The sequence below is a fragment of the Lissotriton vulgaris genome, chromosome 7 (assembly GCF_964263255.1).
Source record: "Lissotriton vulgaris chromosome 7, aLisVul1.2, whole genome shotgun sequence".
In the NCBI taxonomy this organism is placed as follows: domain Eukaryota; kingdom Metazoa; phylum Chordata; class Amphibia; order Caudata; family Salamandridae; genus Lissotriton; species Lissotriton vulgaris.
This window is the reverse complement of record NC_141695.1, coordinates 376,773,722-376,792,181: the sequence shown is the minus strand read 5'-3', so window position 1 is coordinate 376,792,181 and position 18,460 is coordinate 376,773,722. Positions and strand designations below refer to the sequence as shown.

General features: G+C 41.1%; 1 protein-coding gene across 1 annotated transcript in view; it reads right to left on the bottom strand.

The window, feature by feature from the left end:
* SYT5 (synaptotagmin 5) overlaps nt 1–18,460 on the bottom strand; it is a 535,210-nt gene that overhangs the window by 180,082 nt on the left and 336,668 nt on the right. Inside the window, exon 3 of the mRNA XM_086930314.1 lies at nt 10,053–10,234. Within this exon, the coding sequence (XP_086786440.1) occupies nt 10,053–10,234 (182 nt within the window). The remainder of the gene's footprint in view (nt 1–10,052; nt 10,235–18,460) is intronic.

Below are 18,460 nucleotides of genomic sequence, written 5' to 3'. Positions count from 1 at the left end.
TTTTTATGATTGCAGAGGTTTTGGGAGGAATTTCCAATTGCAGTAAGGTGGACTCATTAATGGCTGGGCATACATGGTTTGATAATATCAGAAGATGTCCCATCTTTAGATACTATTCACAAAAGAACTGAATCAGCAATAGCGGTCTTAAGCTGCTTCTACTTTTTCAATCTGTGCAAATGGCTATGCTATGTAAGTTGCAGATCCTTTTAAGATATTTTTAAATTTTGGCAGACATTATGCAGCAAGGAGGGGAAAAGACACTCATATTGTCTTTTATGGAGCAGCAAGTATGATTTAATCTGACATGTCATTAAATTCATTGTCTTCAGCCGTTGCAGAGGCGGAAGCAGCTATCATGATTTGTTGTCAGTTGTGGATGCAATCCTGAAAGGCAGGCAATTGTATGAAATACTTTTAATGTGGCTACCTAGTTCTGGTGCCACATTATTTGGGCCACAATTGCATGATTTGATAAAAAGGGCTGCAGAAGATTGATAGCTCATGACACTGATGCACCAATTCTTCAGGGGTTGGGGATTTGGTGCCTAGAGAGCTTTTGGACCAGTGGTAGCTACTAGATCATAGTCAAAGTCCTTTCCTTCCAGACGTCATGGCCATGGGCCCCCGGGTGCCAAAAAAGATCACATCCATGTCAAAATCATCAATATTTGAAGATCCAGTGTAGAGAAGATTAGCAGATTTTTCGAAGTCTGAAATAACGAGATCTCAGATCTATTGGTATTACAGATTTGCACAACAGGGATACAGTTTCCCCCAGACAGTTTCCATAGAACACTAACACCTAGTTATCCTTTTCAGCAGAATGCTCTTTTACAAAGGATTCAAGAATTATTGACAAAGGCAGTAATGGAGCAGAAATAGGCATGCTACTCCATTATGTTTCTTATGCAGAAGCAGTCAGAAGAGTTTAACGCTGGCTTGGACTTACAGAAGGTCAACAGGTTTGTGCTTATATACCTTTCAAAATGATGAATTTACAGAGAATTCCACCTCTAATGTCTCTAAAAGGCTTTATGGCCTCACTGGATGTGAGACACACACATTTGCACATTCCAGTATATCCAAACACACAAAAGAATCTACGGATTTGAGAAAGAGTAAACCAGTTCACAGTGCTGCCCTTTAGACTGTCCTCTTCTCCAAGGGAGGGTAGTTACCAAAGGTGTAGCTCCAATAGTGGGATTGTAACATTCTGAAGGAATTAACTTATTTTCATATGTGGACGATTAGTTAATTTCTTCTTTTTTTAAGGGCACTGAGGATGTTCAGAGAATGTGTTAAGCGGCTTCTCACTTTGAGTGGATTCTCAATGGAAAGAAATTCAGTTTGATGGCATCTCTATCCCTACAATCCACTGGAGTTTGGGAAGAGATTTTCTCACTCAAAGAAGGAAATGGTGATGCACACATTCTTTCCAGTTCTAGGAAGGAACAAATGATGGTCAGGCAATGGTAAATGGCACAGGGAGATTTGGAAGCAACTCTCACTGTGATACCATCAGCAAGTAGTTATTTGCAATCTTTTGTACTGAATATGTTGAATCACATGAACCCAGCGTTTCAAAGTTACAAGGAGCTATTCCTATTCAGCTCAGCAGTCTCTCTAATGGGGTTTGGATCCTTTATATTTGATCAAAGTAGTTCCTCTTTCTCTTTTCTCCCTAATATTAACTACATATGCTAGTTGAAAGGGTTGGTGGTGATTTTAGGGATCTCAAATTCCAAGAGATTATGGAACCATTCGACCTACTGGAAGGAAGTGGCAGCAATTCTATTGTCTTGTTGAACTTTTAAGTTCAAATTCTGGGCCAAGCAGTCTGTCTAAGAATAGACGGGCATCTGGCATGTTCTTATACAGAAGCAGATCAGCTTAGGAGATTTTAAAAGTGGGTGGAGAGAATCTCCTATACTTTCCGACAATCCATCTTCCATAGAAGAAGATTGGACCAGCCAAACGGCTCAGATGTATCTTTCCTGCAATGGTGGCCATGTTGTTGTCTCTGATGGTATTTGAGGAGTTAATAGGTTGGTTTGGTTACTCGTGGATAGACCTATTCGTTTCAGCGACCAGTTCTCCTCTTCTGAGATTTAGCAGTTTAGCCCCATCCACAGAAGCATGGGGCTGCCACCCTCTGGCGATTCCCTGACCCAAGGAATTGCTACATGCTTTTTCCAAGTTCCGCTAATACCAACATTATTGAGCATGGTTTGAGAGGAGAAAGCCATAATACTACTAGTAGTTCTTTGCTGGCCCAGGAGACAGTGTTATCCATACCTGATAAAGTTAGAGCAGTAGAACCCATTGTTTTTCCCATGGATTTTCCCATTGTCACCGAATCTGCTAGCACCAACAGTCTGATCTCTGCCAGCTCGCAGGTATCTACATCGTGGGGTTTGGTACTAGAAAGGTTAAAATTAGAGGCTAAACCTCTACTTTAAAAGTAGCTGAGTTTACACAACAGACACAGACAGTATTAAGTAAGGTACATTCAAGACACTGGAGAAATTTGGATGGGTGGTGACAAAAGTCAAGTGTGCTGCCTACAAAGAATTTGGGGCTAGATGTAGGTAACTTCTATTTACCGACTCATAAATACCGAATTTTACTGATTCGGTATTTATGAATCGGTAAATATGAAGCAGGGAGATGTAGGTATATTTTAATCTGGAATTACCGAATCGGTAACTTTCGGTATTTAATGATTTGGTAAATACCGAATCGGTATTGCCCATTGATTCATTTGGGCCTTGAAGCCCATAGGAATCATTGGGCAATACTGATTCGGTATTTACCCAATCGGTAAATACCGAATCCTGTAAGGGTGCAGGGGGTGTCACTTTGAGACCCTCTAGCACCCCAAATACAGGCATGTGTGACATGTGGCACACATACATGCCCTAAGGGCATGTCTGTGTGTCACATGGCACAGGTGTGCATGCACAGATGTGCATGCACACCTGAATTCGGTATTTTACCACCCAATTGGATTGGGTGGTAAAATACTGATTCTTAAGGGCCTGTGACACTCTTAGAAGTGTCACCTACATGTGGATTTACCGAATCGGTAAAATTACTGATTCGGTATTTTACAGAATCAGTAAATTTACTGAATCGGTAAATTTACCGATTCTGTAAAATGATGGCCCCTACATGCCAAATCCTAAATACCGGTCGGTAACGGCCGAAATCGGCCGTTACCGACCGGTATTTTCTCTCCTACATCTGGCCCCTAGAATTTCTGAGACAGGGGGTCTGTTCTGGATTGGCAGTATCAACATTAAAACGCTAGTGAGAGGCATGCACAGATTTCAGGGACGAAAAGGTCTGCCCTAAAACTGAGCATACCAGCAGGCAACTGAAGAGTTTATTTTTCAAGAGGTTAGTTACGCATTTCTTTGTAGCCACTTGGGATCTAATATTCTTCAGGCATTGTAGGGATGTTTTTTTTCCAGTTTGTACTTTGTATAGAATTGTGAAAGACCTAGATCATGCCCTTTCTGAGAGAGAAGAAGCACCATGGCTCTGTGGAGAAATTATTACGTTTGAATCAATATTTTGTTTAAATATGTTTAGGCTACGTCATTACCTTACTAATTATTATAAGTAAAATGATGCATACAAATCTATGAGCCTTTATAGCTACTCAGTTCAATAAACAGTATAATTGATTTACTGATTGATTTACAACTCTAATTCATAAATGCATTAAATCTATATTTGGTCATCAATTTAGCATTTACAAATAACCTAGCGTAATCAAGGAAAAGCAAAACGCTAATCTAACTAAAAAGCTACACAACAGGCCTGCTCTTCACTCCTAATGGTATATTTATGGTTTTCCACATCTGCATAAGAAGCAGATTCACAAGAAACAATGTCTTTTGTGGTAGCATTTTATAACCACAGCCAAGTCCCTGTGATCATAAGATTTTCAAATAGGCCAGTTGCTGCCTGAGAGTGATCTTTCCTGGCTATGCAAAGGGCATTGAATAAGTACTCGATTCACCGACTCTGATTTGAGCCACTATACCAAAAGGCTTTTCTAACTATGGGTACATCAAACCAGTTGAAATGAATTCTAACAATTTTTTATAGAAGCTCTATCATTGGATATAGATCATGTCTTTCTGCACTCTCTAAAATACAGGTATACGTTTATACCCCACTGCAGAGGCCTATTTTTCTACATGTAACCGTAATATCTCTGAGTGCATCTAATCCTCTATTAGTGACCCACAATCTGCTTCTTTGATTGACTCTCTCCAGTCCTTCAGTGTCTAGCCTCAGTTGTTCGTCCTCATTCACCTCTTGTATTCATCTGCTTTTTCATAGAGGTATTGTCCCTGCAAAGCTCAAAAGGGAAAGTGTCACTACTTTACTTTAGTAACTGGACCTTACCTTTTTGACTTAGTGTCTTACTCCCTGCTGCATCTAACATGCTGGAAACCAGTGCATCCTATCAATTTAAGGACTCCCTAGAATCTCTAAGTTCAGTGTTGGATTCACCTAATCATAAAATGTAATCTATGTTGTTGTTGGAAGTTGATTATATTAGTTGGGAGATCAATATTAGCAGTGTCACTGCCTTACACCTACTTGCAGCCTTTGACACCAGAGACTATATCATTCTGTTCACCCGTCTCAAGGAAACTGGCCTTAATGGATCCATTTTTAACGGTTTATAGAATTTCTTTCTGATCACCAATTTCGGCTTTGTCCCTTTATCTACTGATATTTGTCCTCTGACTTGTCATGGACTTTGAATTGTCTACAGGCTTTTCGATTACTGTGTAGTATATGGCTCACGTCATCCTGGCATTCAGCTTCATATTTTACATGCATGTGTGTGGCATCCTTGATAGGGTATGAGAAGATATCACGATAAGGTTCCATTTATGTTTGATGGAGAAAAGGGAGTGCAATGGCAATCAATGGCTCAAATTTTGTTTAGAGGCAAGATCTGTGCATCCCCTAACTTCCGACCCTTGGTGATGAGAATATATTCTATTCCATTGAAGTAACGTTGCCCCTTCTGATAGAATCTTGGTATATAGTAGCTATTATTACTAGAACCCTCCTTCACTACAGCAACTCACTCCTGAGGATCTCCCCGTAGGCTAGGCTGCATTTTATCCAGAATGCCATGACTGAAGTGCTTTGTGTGGTTCACTGTTTTGAATCTGTTTTTTTCAAATTTTCTTTTTACTTTGGGCGTCTATACTGGCCACCAGAACTAAGGGGAAAAGTGCACTTAAAGTCCTTGTGTATTGTCATATTCTTTGTGCACTTCACCTCAGGTAATAAAGGGTAATTAGAACCCTTATATATTTCTATAAGTACCCACTGACCTCTTTTGTGCTTTTTACTTTTTTTCAGTTGGATGCCAGTGGGGGAGGGGTTATCTTGAGTTCTTGCACCAGCAGTTTTCTCAATGAGGTACTTCTAAGTTGCTTAATTCTACATATATTACTAATTTAACCCTTTTATGTATTTACTTCCTGTGTGGGCCATGCTGTAATGGTGGCAGGAATCCTGAAGCACCAAATCCTCAGTGCATTACTTCAATACTTGTTATTCTTGCTAACCAAATGGCAGCAAATGCACATTCTCAAATGTCAAGCTGATACGATTGAAATTTGGACATGCCCCAGTTCAGCTAACCCAAACCATATTCTGTGATTAGGTTCAGGTGTTGTGGTATTCTACACAGTATTGAGTTTTTAATATCCTGCCAAAATATTGAGAAGGTACATATATATAGGTAAGTATAGATTTCTATTCTTAACCACAAATAAGATAAATGACACATGCATATGTATATATATATATATAAGACAGTCATCAATCTTTCCAACCGTCGGCTATCCTTTTTAGAAAAGAAAACATTATGCCTTGGCCAGACATTTTGTCCTACCGAAATGTTTAATTACCCGAATACATGTATAGACATATTCAAATTTATAAGGAAACTGAAACTTACTAAATGGCACAATTTGAAAAGTAACAAAGTGGTTGGCAACAGTGAGGAAGCTAGTGCCACCAGTACCATCTTTAATTATCCCACTGTAGGCGATGCCAACACACTCAGAACATTACAAGAACTTGAATCTTCCGAGAGGGCCATGACCAGAGGGATCCAAATGGAGGATAGCATTATTATCACTATAACCACAGATAAAGTGACCTCCACTACTTTCAGACCCCGCTCCACATTTTACCCCAACCTACCGCATGACAATATCAATACGTTCCATGATGTGATAACCAAAGCCCTTCTTGAATGCAAACATCAGAAACCGAATTTTAGGGGTTCAAAATCCTTTAATCGTACCATAAAGCAAAAAGATATCATCAAAACATTAGCAGAGGACAAAGAAATTGTGATCCGCCCAGCTGACAAAGGGGGAAATATTGTGCTTCTTACTAGAGTAATGTACATAGAGGAGGCACATAAACAACTTGGCAACAGAGTATTCTACAGCAAATGTAATACTAAAATGTACAATGAAAGTATCCAAAATATCTGGGAGAAACTCTCTAAATGTCAACAGGAGGAAACCATTACATGGGATGAGTATCTATTTCTGAAAAGAGACTATTCAAAACTCCCCATAATATATTTTCTACCAGACATCCCTCCTGATAGAGCTATTGTGTCATCTATTGGTAGTGTTGTAGAAACATCTCTAAGTACGTTAACCATTTCTTGCAAAAATATGTAATCACACTCCCCTCCTATGTCAAGGAATCAAAAGATTTTCTGAACAAAATTGAAGGCATTCAATGGGAAAAAGAGTATTTGTTCCTCACCATGGACATTTCCTATTTGTGCACGGTCTTTGATCACGATCAAGGGGTTCATGCATGCATCCATTTTCTTAAGGAAAGAAACATTGAGTATCTCAAACACACAAACATGATTATTGAGATGATGTATCTTTGTCTTCAAAACAATATTTTCATGTTTGATGGGGAACTCTACAGACAGGTACTAGGGACAGCAATGGGCACTTGCTTTGCCCCGAGCTTTGCCAACCTGTTCTTGGGCCTATGGGAGGAGGAGATTCAAAACTCCACACAACACATCAATGACCTTGAGAAAACTGCAGTCTGGCTATGTTACATCAACGACCTGTTTCTTATATGGAAGGGAAGTGAACAGGAAGCAAAGGAGTTTGTTCTCAGACTCAATTCTAATCCCTATAACATCACACTTACACATTCCATAAGCAGGGAAGAGATTGAATTCCTAGATGTTAAAATCAGAGCCACATGCAACACCAAAGAAACTAGGTTATTACGGAAAGAAACAGCAGGCAAAAGTCTTCTGCATGCTCTCAGCAGACACCCAATACCCTTAAATGGAGTAGTCCATATGGGGAGCTGCTGAGAGCAAGAAGAACCTGTAGCACTGATGAAACGTATTTCAAGGAAGAAGTAATAATGGTATCTCGGTTCAAAACATGAGTATACCCGGATTGGGTACTAGACAGAGCGGTGTCCAAAGTCAGGAATACTAACAGACAAAGTACTTGCAAACCAAGGAAAAGACACACACCGAATCTCCTGAGACTAGGGTGATCTTTACATTTAATAGGGAATCACACAAAGTGAACAAAATTTGACAGAAAATTGGAATATCCTCAAAAGCGACGCTATAGTGGGACCGGCCATCAGTGAAAGACCCAAGATTACATACCATAAAGGACGTAGTCTTAGAGAAATACTCATGCACAGTGACATCACTGAAAAACATAACAGTAGTACGCACAACCTTAAGGGATTTTATCCCTGTGGCAACAGTACCAGTAACATGGTGAAGGAGTTCAGTACTCCGAACTCCAAAAACTGAACGATTACGCAATTTCTCACATGTAGTACAACACATGTCATTTACGTTCTAGAATGCCCCTGTAAAATGCGATATGTAGGGAGCACTACACTGATGGCAAAAAAGAGGGTCATGGAACTTCTTAGAGCGTTCATTAACAAGGATCCCCATTACCCAGTCGCTAGGCATTTTGCCGATTACCACATGTCAAACAGTTCACTCCTAAGCTACTATGCCATAGAACAAATACTAGTAGGTCCGAGGGGAGGGAACAGAGAACTTAGACTAAGGAAAAAAGAATCCAAACAGATTCTTGATCTTAAAACTCGTACCCCTAAGGGACATAACGTGGATGAGGAATTAGCTATACATCTTATTGAAGAATAGTTAGATATCATCCAAGGTATCAGGAGTCCCTGTCTCTTCAATACTGTAGATTTAAATGCTGTATGCAAATGTTTTTTTTTAAATTGTACACTGACATGTATATTTGTGTCTAAATTTTAATCCCTTAATATATTCTATCCTTTCTTTCCATTTTCTCTCTCCACAGAAAGAAAGGAAGGGGCTCACGATTCACTACGGGCACTTCACGGGCTACCTACCCTTTTCTTCCCTGCTGATTGGCAGTACACCTTCAACAGATAGATAAGGATATCTTTTCACTTTTTTCACTTTATTAACTGATATGTTTAAACATGTTGTGACTTTTTGGACTAGAAGTGTAGTTTTCTGCCACTTGGCGAGTATACTATTTTTTACTGTGATATACAGTATCTTGTGGCTGCACATTCACCGTGAGACAGCATGATTTTCCGTGCACTTGCACGTAATAAATTGTACCATGCTTATTTTACAATGTGATCTTCCACCACTTGGTATCATTATCTTAGCCTGATCACAGCTACATCTCTCTACATGAGTAAACAATATTGGGAATTCTACCCTCTGTTGAGCCCATGCAAGGCTGCCACATGATATCACTAGTCGTAATGGAGTTGACCATACACAGTCTATCCTGGATTAGATTTAAGAGCAAAATTGCTTATGTAGTCTTATTTCTCTCTTTTTTCTACTGTTATTTTGAGTTTATATACAGTCCTTATGTGAAAATATGTTTGCATTCAGTATATATACTTCATGTTATGCAATTTATTGCTATTACAAAAGAGCCACCATATTTACGTTGTGCAGTAACAAGCATCTGTAATCACAGTCTGTTTTCTTTGACCATATCCACAGTCACATGTTTCTGTGTGTGATCAAGGAAGTTTATCTTCTGAAACGCGTTACCAAGAGCAATAAGTCTTGCCTTTCTAGACCCAACCTGAGAGCACATATTACTGAAGCGTTTTTTGAAAATCAGATGCCAGTTTAGCTCTACTGGATTGTCACGCCACTGTACAACGGGCGAATCTCCCAGTAGGAGCTGCAAGGACTGTGGGATATATATTTAGCACTCACTTAACTATGTATACATCAACATGTGTTCAGTATTAGCCATTTTTTAGTTCCTAATTAGTGGTTGGAATTACTGGCGAAGAGAGAATACAGTTTTAGTGACAAAGTACAGGGTACTAAACCCGGTCACCGCTGTTTATGTTTTGCATTACGCAACATGCAAATTCACTGTCTGTGTACAGAGTGTTATCTAAAATATTTTGTACAAGCAATTGTAACAACAATAATTTAAAGAATAGTAATACATATACAGAATGAAATGTATTGTAATACTCATGCTTATGTTGGAGGATTATTTGAATCCTAAGTCTTTTCTTTAGTTTTACCACAATGTATATAAACTTTGAACTCTGAACTGAGATCATGTGACCAAGAGCTGGATAGCTCGAAACGCGTCTTTTTGCCCTAAAATAAATACGCTTTGACAAACTTGGATCGGTGTGGCTCATGCTTGAGGATATCGAGAAGCTTGTTGGTTGAGATATATATATTTCCCGTAATTCACAGTGCTGAATACATTTGTAGGCTATTTAGCCTCCTTAAACGAACAAAACGTTAAATGGATGTTCAATAAAGCATTTTGTTTAATGCTTTCACAGTAACAGTGCTGTTCCCAGAGCAATAACTAACACACCTGACAATCTCCCCTTTGCAGGCCTGTCCTTGAAGCAGGCATATATTAATGAATCGTCCCAAGTGGGTGCAAATAAGCATACCACTGTGGTGCAACCCTTACCTTGTCGATGTAGCTCTTGCCCAGGTCTTTCACCTCCTTCATGTTGATCTGGGCTTTCATCTTGTCTTTGCCCTTTTTTCCCTTTTTCTTCTTGCCGCAGCATTTCTTGCAGATGCAGAAGCAGCAGCAGAGGAGCAGCAGGCCTGCGACAATCAAGATGGCTGCCAGGGCCCATGGAGGAACTGCATGGAGGAAGAGCAGGTGTCAGTGGGCGCAAGGGTGCATGGGTCTGCGCGGGTCAACGCGGGTGAGTATGGGAGGGAGGGAGATTCAAACGGACAGCTGGAGGTGGAGAGAGATTTAAATACAGCTAGAGGGAGTGAGATAGGCAGATCTAGAGACAGACAAGGAGACAGATGGAGTGATAGATGGAGAGACAGCTGGAGGGAGAGATAGGTGGAGAGTATATGTGCAGAGAGATATATATGTATATAGGCGACAAGGCAGATGGATAGACAGATGCAATGACAGAATGAAAGACAGATAAAGGGAAAGAGATAGATGTAGAGATAGCTTAGAAGACAGGACCGACAGATGGTTAGATGGAGAGACAGAGACACAGATGGCAGATAAGAGAGGGTGAGAAAGATGGAGAGACAAGCAGACAAGTGGAAAGAGTGACCGACAGATGGGTTGACAGATTAAAGGAGTGATATAAAGTTGGAAGGATAGGTGACTTGACTGATGTAGAGTTAAATGGAGAGATAGATGGAGAAACAGGTAGATATGTAAATAGATGGATGAATAAATGGGTGGATGGAAAGATGTACAAAGGTATACGGTGTACAGATGGACTGACAGAAATACTGAGAGATGGATACATATATGGTGGTCCAAAGATTTAATGGAAGAACGATCAGTATGTATATAGATAGCTAGACAAAGACAAATTAATTTCTATGTATGGACGGGCGGAAACAACAACAGACACATTGACGTAGATTTTGATAGAGACACAGAAAAATATGCTGAGAAAGGGGCAGGAAAATATATATTCAGCCTGCACATGAAGAATGTCTACATCATTCTCCTTAAGCTTACCAACTATTTAGCATTTCCTCAGTAGCTGTAGTATACAGTATGTGGTAGCAAGATCTTTCTTATGACTGTGTCATACAGGGGTGGTAACCTGGCTTAACGCTGCCTTGTGAATAAGGCCCCCTTTCACGCTGTGTTTATTGTGAAAGGAGTGAGCAGTGGGTGTTGTGGTGGCTGTTCCACTGCAACACCCATTGATTTTGACGCTGCCCATTAATCACAAGGGCAGCGTTATTAGGAGGTAGAGCCAAAATTATGAGCAGGAAACTCTGGTCTTAAGTTGGTTATACGAGGAGAAATGCTTTATTTTTCCTCCCTTTTACTTTTTCCATGTGTGCTCCCTTGTGCAGCACACATGGAAAATGCAAAATGTCATGGTTTGTTTATGTACAGGAAGGTGTCCCTTCCTGTACATAAACAAACCTTTTTTTTAAATGCCGGTTTGTAACTTACATGGGTGCTGCATGAGGCAGCACACATGTAAGTTACAAACTGGCATTTTAGGTTTGTTTATGTGCTGGAAGCGACACCATCCTGTACAAAAACAAACCTCCCTGCTTGCAGACACCGTTGCACTCTGGTGCAAGGGTGCCTGGGTTGACGCTAAGTAGTGAAACTTAGCGCCATGGCACGGGGAAACGCCACATCCTTGTGAATATCCCCCTTAGGTTTTCAGAGGCATGATGCTATATATCCCCATGCAGCCTTTATGAAACCGGAATCTGATGGATCTTTTCTCAAGGCAAGACATCCTTAGGATGTCCTGCCTTTCTCATGAAAGCTCTTCCTGAAAGTGGAAGGGCTGTCATGAGAACCAACAAGGTGGTGTAATCAAGTGGTAGAATTAATTAGCTTCGCAGTAGATTGTTGGAGCATGAAGGTTCTCAGAGACTGACAGTACCTGCTTTTTAAAGAACTGACGATTGAGAATCATATCATACCTCGAAAGGCCACTGGAAGGCAGGTGAGGCTAGGTCTGAGTCACTACAAGTGTGCATCACTCGTTTTACACTCTCCACGACGTTGCGGTTATTGGTACAGGCCCAGTGGTTATTTTCTCATTTGTATAAAAAGTTCTCACTGGATCCAATTTATATCATGCAAATATATAAAGGCTAAAATAAGGAATTGTAGGAACAAAAGTAGCAAGAAATCATACCTTACCCTATTGAGGATTACAATTGTGTATGTAAGCGGAAGACAATAAAGTTATCTTGTGTCCCGCGACTGCAAATGGAGGGATAATATACCTATCGCATTTTTGCTGCGTACAATTCCAGAAATGGCAATATTCCTCTATATTATAATCTTTTGGTCATCAACAGTAACACATTACATCTCACAGGTAACTCGGGAAAGTGGGAATTTGTAAACTAAGACCACAGTTCAGTCCAGACATGGGATGGTGGGATGGGTATGAGTACCTACCTTTACTGCCATGACCTTTGACATTGAAAAGGAAAGCCGATGGTGAGGAACAAAAACATGGGAGAAAGAATGAATGAATGAAAAACAAATGTCATGAAAACAGATGGACAACTGAAATGAGCAGCTTGGGTGTTACTATGGCAACGACGAGCACAGCATCACCTCACAACGCTGCCCTCCCTCCATTGATTGATTATTGAATTTCTGCAGGTGGAACTTGCAGCAGAAAAAGTCTCAAAGTACTTGAAAACTGCAAGAAATAAATACCCTGTTATTCCGTCAAACACTGTAGAAATCTAGGGCCTGATTTATATTTTGGCAGTAAGGATACTCTATTGGAGCAGCGACGGGTTATCCTTATTGCGAACATGACAGTCCGCCCACCTGATTTAAATGTGGGCGGACATTTAGGGAAATCATGGCAGAGACTACTCAGTCTCCACCATGGTTGCACCCCTCTGATGGCCCGACAGAGCAAGGGTCATAAGATGCTGACTTCTGTGTCGAGTCACATAATATGGATGGGCGGACATACAGGTCAGTTTCCACTGCCCGTCACTGCCACTAAAGCCTTGGAGGCAAGGGGCAGCAAAAACCTTCTGATGCCCCCCTCGCCATGGGTGATAAGTCTCATGGCAAGGGGGCATTGTTTTTTTTTTTTATTCAAAAAGAAAATTCTGCTTCGTGATTTTTTTTGTGAAAATAAAAAAACGATATGTTTGACAGGTGGCTCCATCATGTTGAGGGAGCCATGAGCCAAACTTAAAAAAGCATTGGCAGAAACCACTTTGACAGCATTTCCTGCCAATACTTCTGAACGGCAGTCATTTCTAAATTTGGCCAGTGGGGACTCTATCACGGTAATGGAGGATTTACCTCGTTACCCTGACGAAGGTAACCCCATCCGACAATGTATAATTTAGGTCCCCAGTTTCTTAAATGTACGTGGTTGCTGCCTATATTATGGGTGCCTGTACCTTAGCCGTATAAGGGTGGCTTCTCTTCCATCTCTCCTGGCTATGTTCAGTACCAATCGCTTTAGCCATTTTTGAGTTAACTGATACCTTGAACACAGCAGGCGCCTGTAAATGTAAATGTAGGTGTACTTATATAGCGCAACCTGTCACCCAAAGGGCATCCTGGCGCTTGCATAGGGAACCCGTCCTGGTATTCCCCTGTGAGAGGCCCCGGCAGGGTGTCCACAGGGTGAAAGCCAGGCATCCCGCCGCGAGGGGCCGTCGTGGAGATTAAGCAAGCTATTGCCCAGAGTTGCAGAGTGAGACCCCGTGAGTCGAGTAGGCACCGGAGCGAGAATTGTCGAGGCCGTGGAATTTTGGGCCCGAGACCCGCCGAGGCGGGGAATCGAACCCTGGTCCACGGTCAATCCCAGCTTCCGGGTCTGCCGCCTCTAACCACTGAGCCACACTTCTCCATTAGGATTGTCTGCCTATGCAGACAATCCTAATACAATTGCCTATCAATGGTCTAGGGACTTCCTCGAATCTGGCATCTCTTCATAATAGAAAGCATAATCCATACTAATTTCCACCTACCCATACAAGCCACTCAGTTCCCTTAATTAGCCCACTGTCGGTGAGCCGGGGCTAGCAGCTAATGTATGTGGTTTTTGGCTTGTTACAAAGCCACTGGGCTCTGTTCACGTACTCTATAGCAATCAACAAATGTTAAACACACTACCTTGGAAACTTCTTCTTCCAGACAGGAAAAGCTTGTAAACTTTTCCCCTGTTGACTATCTCTGGGACCCTGGGAGAGCTGACGTGTAGAAAACGTCTATAAACAAATAATATATAATTTTCAGAAATAGGCATAGGCCAGGTAATCTTCTCCACATTTTAGTTCTCACAACAGTTCACCACAAACAGCTCCCAAGCTGGAAAGCAATTATTTTTCTCAACCACCAGGCCACCTCCCTCCTCAGATTCCCCATGTTCCTCCATCACCATTACACAAATAATATGCCATAACTCCAGATTGGAAATTCATCTTCTTCTTGATACTATTTATAAGAATAAAAACAAATACAGTATGACACAACAATGATCTCCAACTACAGAAACTATAGACTTTTTTGAACCACCTGTACGCCAGGCAATTATCCAAGCCCTTGTTCTATCGCACATAGACTACTGTAACGTATTAATGCTGGGCTCTAACCGGACAGCCATCAACAGACTCCAAAGGGCCCAAAATGCAGCTGCCCGCATTCTGTTTGCCCTGCCCAAACACTGTCATACTTCCCATATTCTGCGGCGCCTATACTGGCTACCTGTGACACAACGTATCCAATTTAAGGCCCTTTGTCTAATTCATAAAATCCTTCATTGCTCTGGTCCCCTAATCTTGCGAGGTCTGTGTTCCTCTTATGTTCCCATACGTGCCCTCCGCTCAGCGGACCTTCACCTTGCCTGTACCATTAAAATCCGAAGTAGCAGAGCTGGCGGCCGTTCCTTCAGGTATTTGGCACCGAAACTGTGGAATTCGATCCCCCCGGAGGTGCGTGCTACAAATAACTATCTGTCATTTAGAAAGCAAATCAAAACCTGGCTGTTTCCTACTACCTAGGGTTTCTAAGTAGCGTTCATGTCATCTCCTTGGGTTAGGTTGCCTTGCTTTCAAGCGGTCTGCAAGCGCTGGGACGCTCCGTTGCTGGGGTAGCCATGCGCTATATAAGCATTTTTAACATTAACACACATATATATATATATATATATATATATATATATATATATATATATATATATATATATATATAAGTATATATATATATATATATATATAGATATAGATATATATATAAATAAATAAATAACCACATACAAAGAAATTCCTAACCCTCACACTACAAGCTTTTGTTCATATGCAGCATCCCACTCACAATGCACTAACTCTAAATTAGTTCACCGTTTTATTCAGGAAGATACAAATATGGGTGTTTGACATGTATAGATGCCTTCTTCCACCTAACATGTCCTACTCTTCACTGAACAGGACTCACATAATCAATTTTGTTTCCTCTGAAGATAAAATTGATGCAACTATACAGTCCACACCACGCCTTCTACTACCACTCCACACTCCAATTCCACCCTACACATCCAACCTTAACTTTTTCCCCACAGACTCACATCATGATGCACGACCAATTCCCTACCATCATTTCACACCGATGGAAGCGACTGATACAAAGTCAAACCCTGGTCGACATATCTAGGATTGGGTACAGTAAACGCATCTCAGCATGGAACGTTCTATCTTGCACGTGGCATCATAATTTGAGTTGCAGTTTTCCTGCTTTACTATAACCCTCTTCTATACTTTTAGTCAAAATGCATACTTTTTCTACACCCCAGCAAGGAAGAACTGATTTGGATCTATGACACAAGATTGAACAGTTTATGGATATCATTACTACAAATACAGGACAACAAGGCTCCCAAATTTTCCTTGTCAATTGCAACCTACATTGAAATAATCTAAACGGCTCTGCTGTGAACAGCCTCAAAGTATTCCTTTTGGACCTTGACTTGAATCAAATCTGCAACAGCCCTACACATGATATGGGTTTAATCTGAGGTCTTGTTATTGCCAAGGCCGATTCCATTCAACTGGAATTGAACCTCTCTTGTGATTGGTCGGACCACTACTTAATTACATTCCTCATTAATGAAGCTATAAGACTAAACTCAGTTCAACCAATGAAACCTAAAATATGGAAAAGGGGCTTAAAAAATGGTAACATCAATCTACTTATATCTCTCAGTGGCAACCTCTCCTCCTTCCCCGGAGGACTTATCAGATGTACAGGGTCTTACAAACTTCTACTTCAGTTCCATGACAACTATCCTAGAATCAGTTGCCCCCTACAACTAAAATGACTGTCCCCTAAAGACTCCAAACACAGGTATGATGGCAGCCTCATTTCAGATAGATGTACCTTAAGACTAATTGAACGTCGGTGGAGAGCCTCCCCGTTCCTTGATCACCTCAAGTTTCTAAGAGCTACTGGGAACACCTACTACAAAAACATCAGAAAGTCGAAAGCAAACTTTTTTAGGAACCAATTAGACTGAGGTAAAAACCAACCCAAGAAACTAATCGAATTAGTTAAAGCACAATAAAAAGCCCCCCTCCCCCCCCAAGCGGGACCCAGCTCATTACCTAGTTGTGAAGAATTTGCCTTCTTTTTCTGTGAGAAGACCGAAAACATGAAGATATATCTGCAGATGGCTTTAAAGCATCATTCTCTCTTTCCTAACGACACCCTTTCCCCCGCTCTGGCGGCCATAACCATTTGTCCATCAGGACGCACCCTCAAAAACAATGCCTCATGGTTTTCCTTCAAAACCTTTAATGAAGGTGCAATCCTTAAAATTGTTACATCATTGAAACCCTCAGCCACTTTATCGATCCTCAGCCCACTAATTTCTTCAATAAGATCAAATCTTTGATACTGCCATTATGGACCAAGATTGTTAATTCCTCTCTACTTCAAGGCATTATGCCAGAAAGCTTAAAATCAGGGCAAGTGTCCCCCATCCTAAATAAACATCAACGGCCCACACAGACTTAAACAAGTTACGCCTGATCTCTAACATTTCAACGCTGGCACAACTCCTGGAAAAATGTGCACACGTCCAACTTTGCAACCACATTGAACAATTCAACCTTCTGGACAATTGCCAATCTGGCTTCCGCTCAAGGCACAGTACTGAATCGGGTCAGACTCACATAGTGGCTGATGCGCTAAAAATTCCAGACGAAAATTAAGTTTGCCTCCTAATCCTTCTTGACCTATCTTCAGCATTCGACACCGGTAAATTTCTCCATAACAGATCTCAAAGATTCAATGTCAATCAATCTCTATCTAAGTCCATCCCAGTCAATTTAGGAGTCCCGCAGGGATCCTCCCTTTCACCCACTCTTTTTAACCTATTTATGGAACCACCTACCGAAATTCTTAGCTCATCCAACATTCATCATCACATGTACGCAGACGATACAAAACGGTACCTAAGGTCTCTTCCCCCATAGGACATTAGATCTCTTAACTGAACTCAACAAAAAACTCAGTCTTGGGTTGCAGAATACCACCTCAAACTAAACACCCTGAAGACTGAATTCCTCCTGATTTCTCCTCCCAGTCAGACACCCATTTTAGAGAATTGGATGAAACAACTTACAGCTCTTAACTGACAGCCTCAAGTTATCAACTCAGAAAGATCTCGGGAATAACACTCAACATGAATCTAAACATGCAGAAGCATATCAGTGCTGCAACAAAAGGAGCAAACATACAAATGAGCACTGTATGGAAATTAAAACTCTTCCTCCCCCTAATGACTTCAAATTGGCAGTACATGCTCTGGCAATCCCTAGGCTCGATTATGGGAGTGCAACCCTTTGTGGACTTCCCAGGTCTACAACTGCTCCTCCAAGAGCTACCCTCAATTCGGCTACTAGGCTCTTCAAGGGATCTAAAAGAAACTGCCACATCTCCCCTGATCTTAGAGCTCTCAATTGGCTCCCATATAAAGCAAGAATTCAATTGAAAACTGCTTGCATGACTCACAAAGCCCTTTATTACAATACCCAGAGATATCTGGCTCAGAAATTGGTGCTCTCTGGTGGTGATAGATCCTCCAGGAGTTCCAGCACGCTTCTTATGAAGACAACAGAGATTTTCCAAAAAGAAAACATACAACTGAACCTTCTCTGGGATTGTCCTGAGGCTCTGGAACACATTTCCCTAAGAAACCAGACTTAACCCCTATACTGCCTCCTTCAAGAAAGAAGTGAAGTTTCTACTCATGAGTAAACTCGCATGATCATTTCCGTTACCCGCAAGACGGATGTTGGCCATCTCTGTTTTTGATGCTTGCTGTGTTTTATGTTTTTATGCATGCACTTTTGTATCTATGT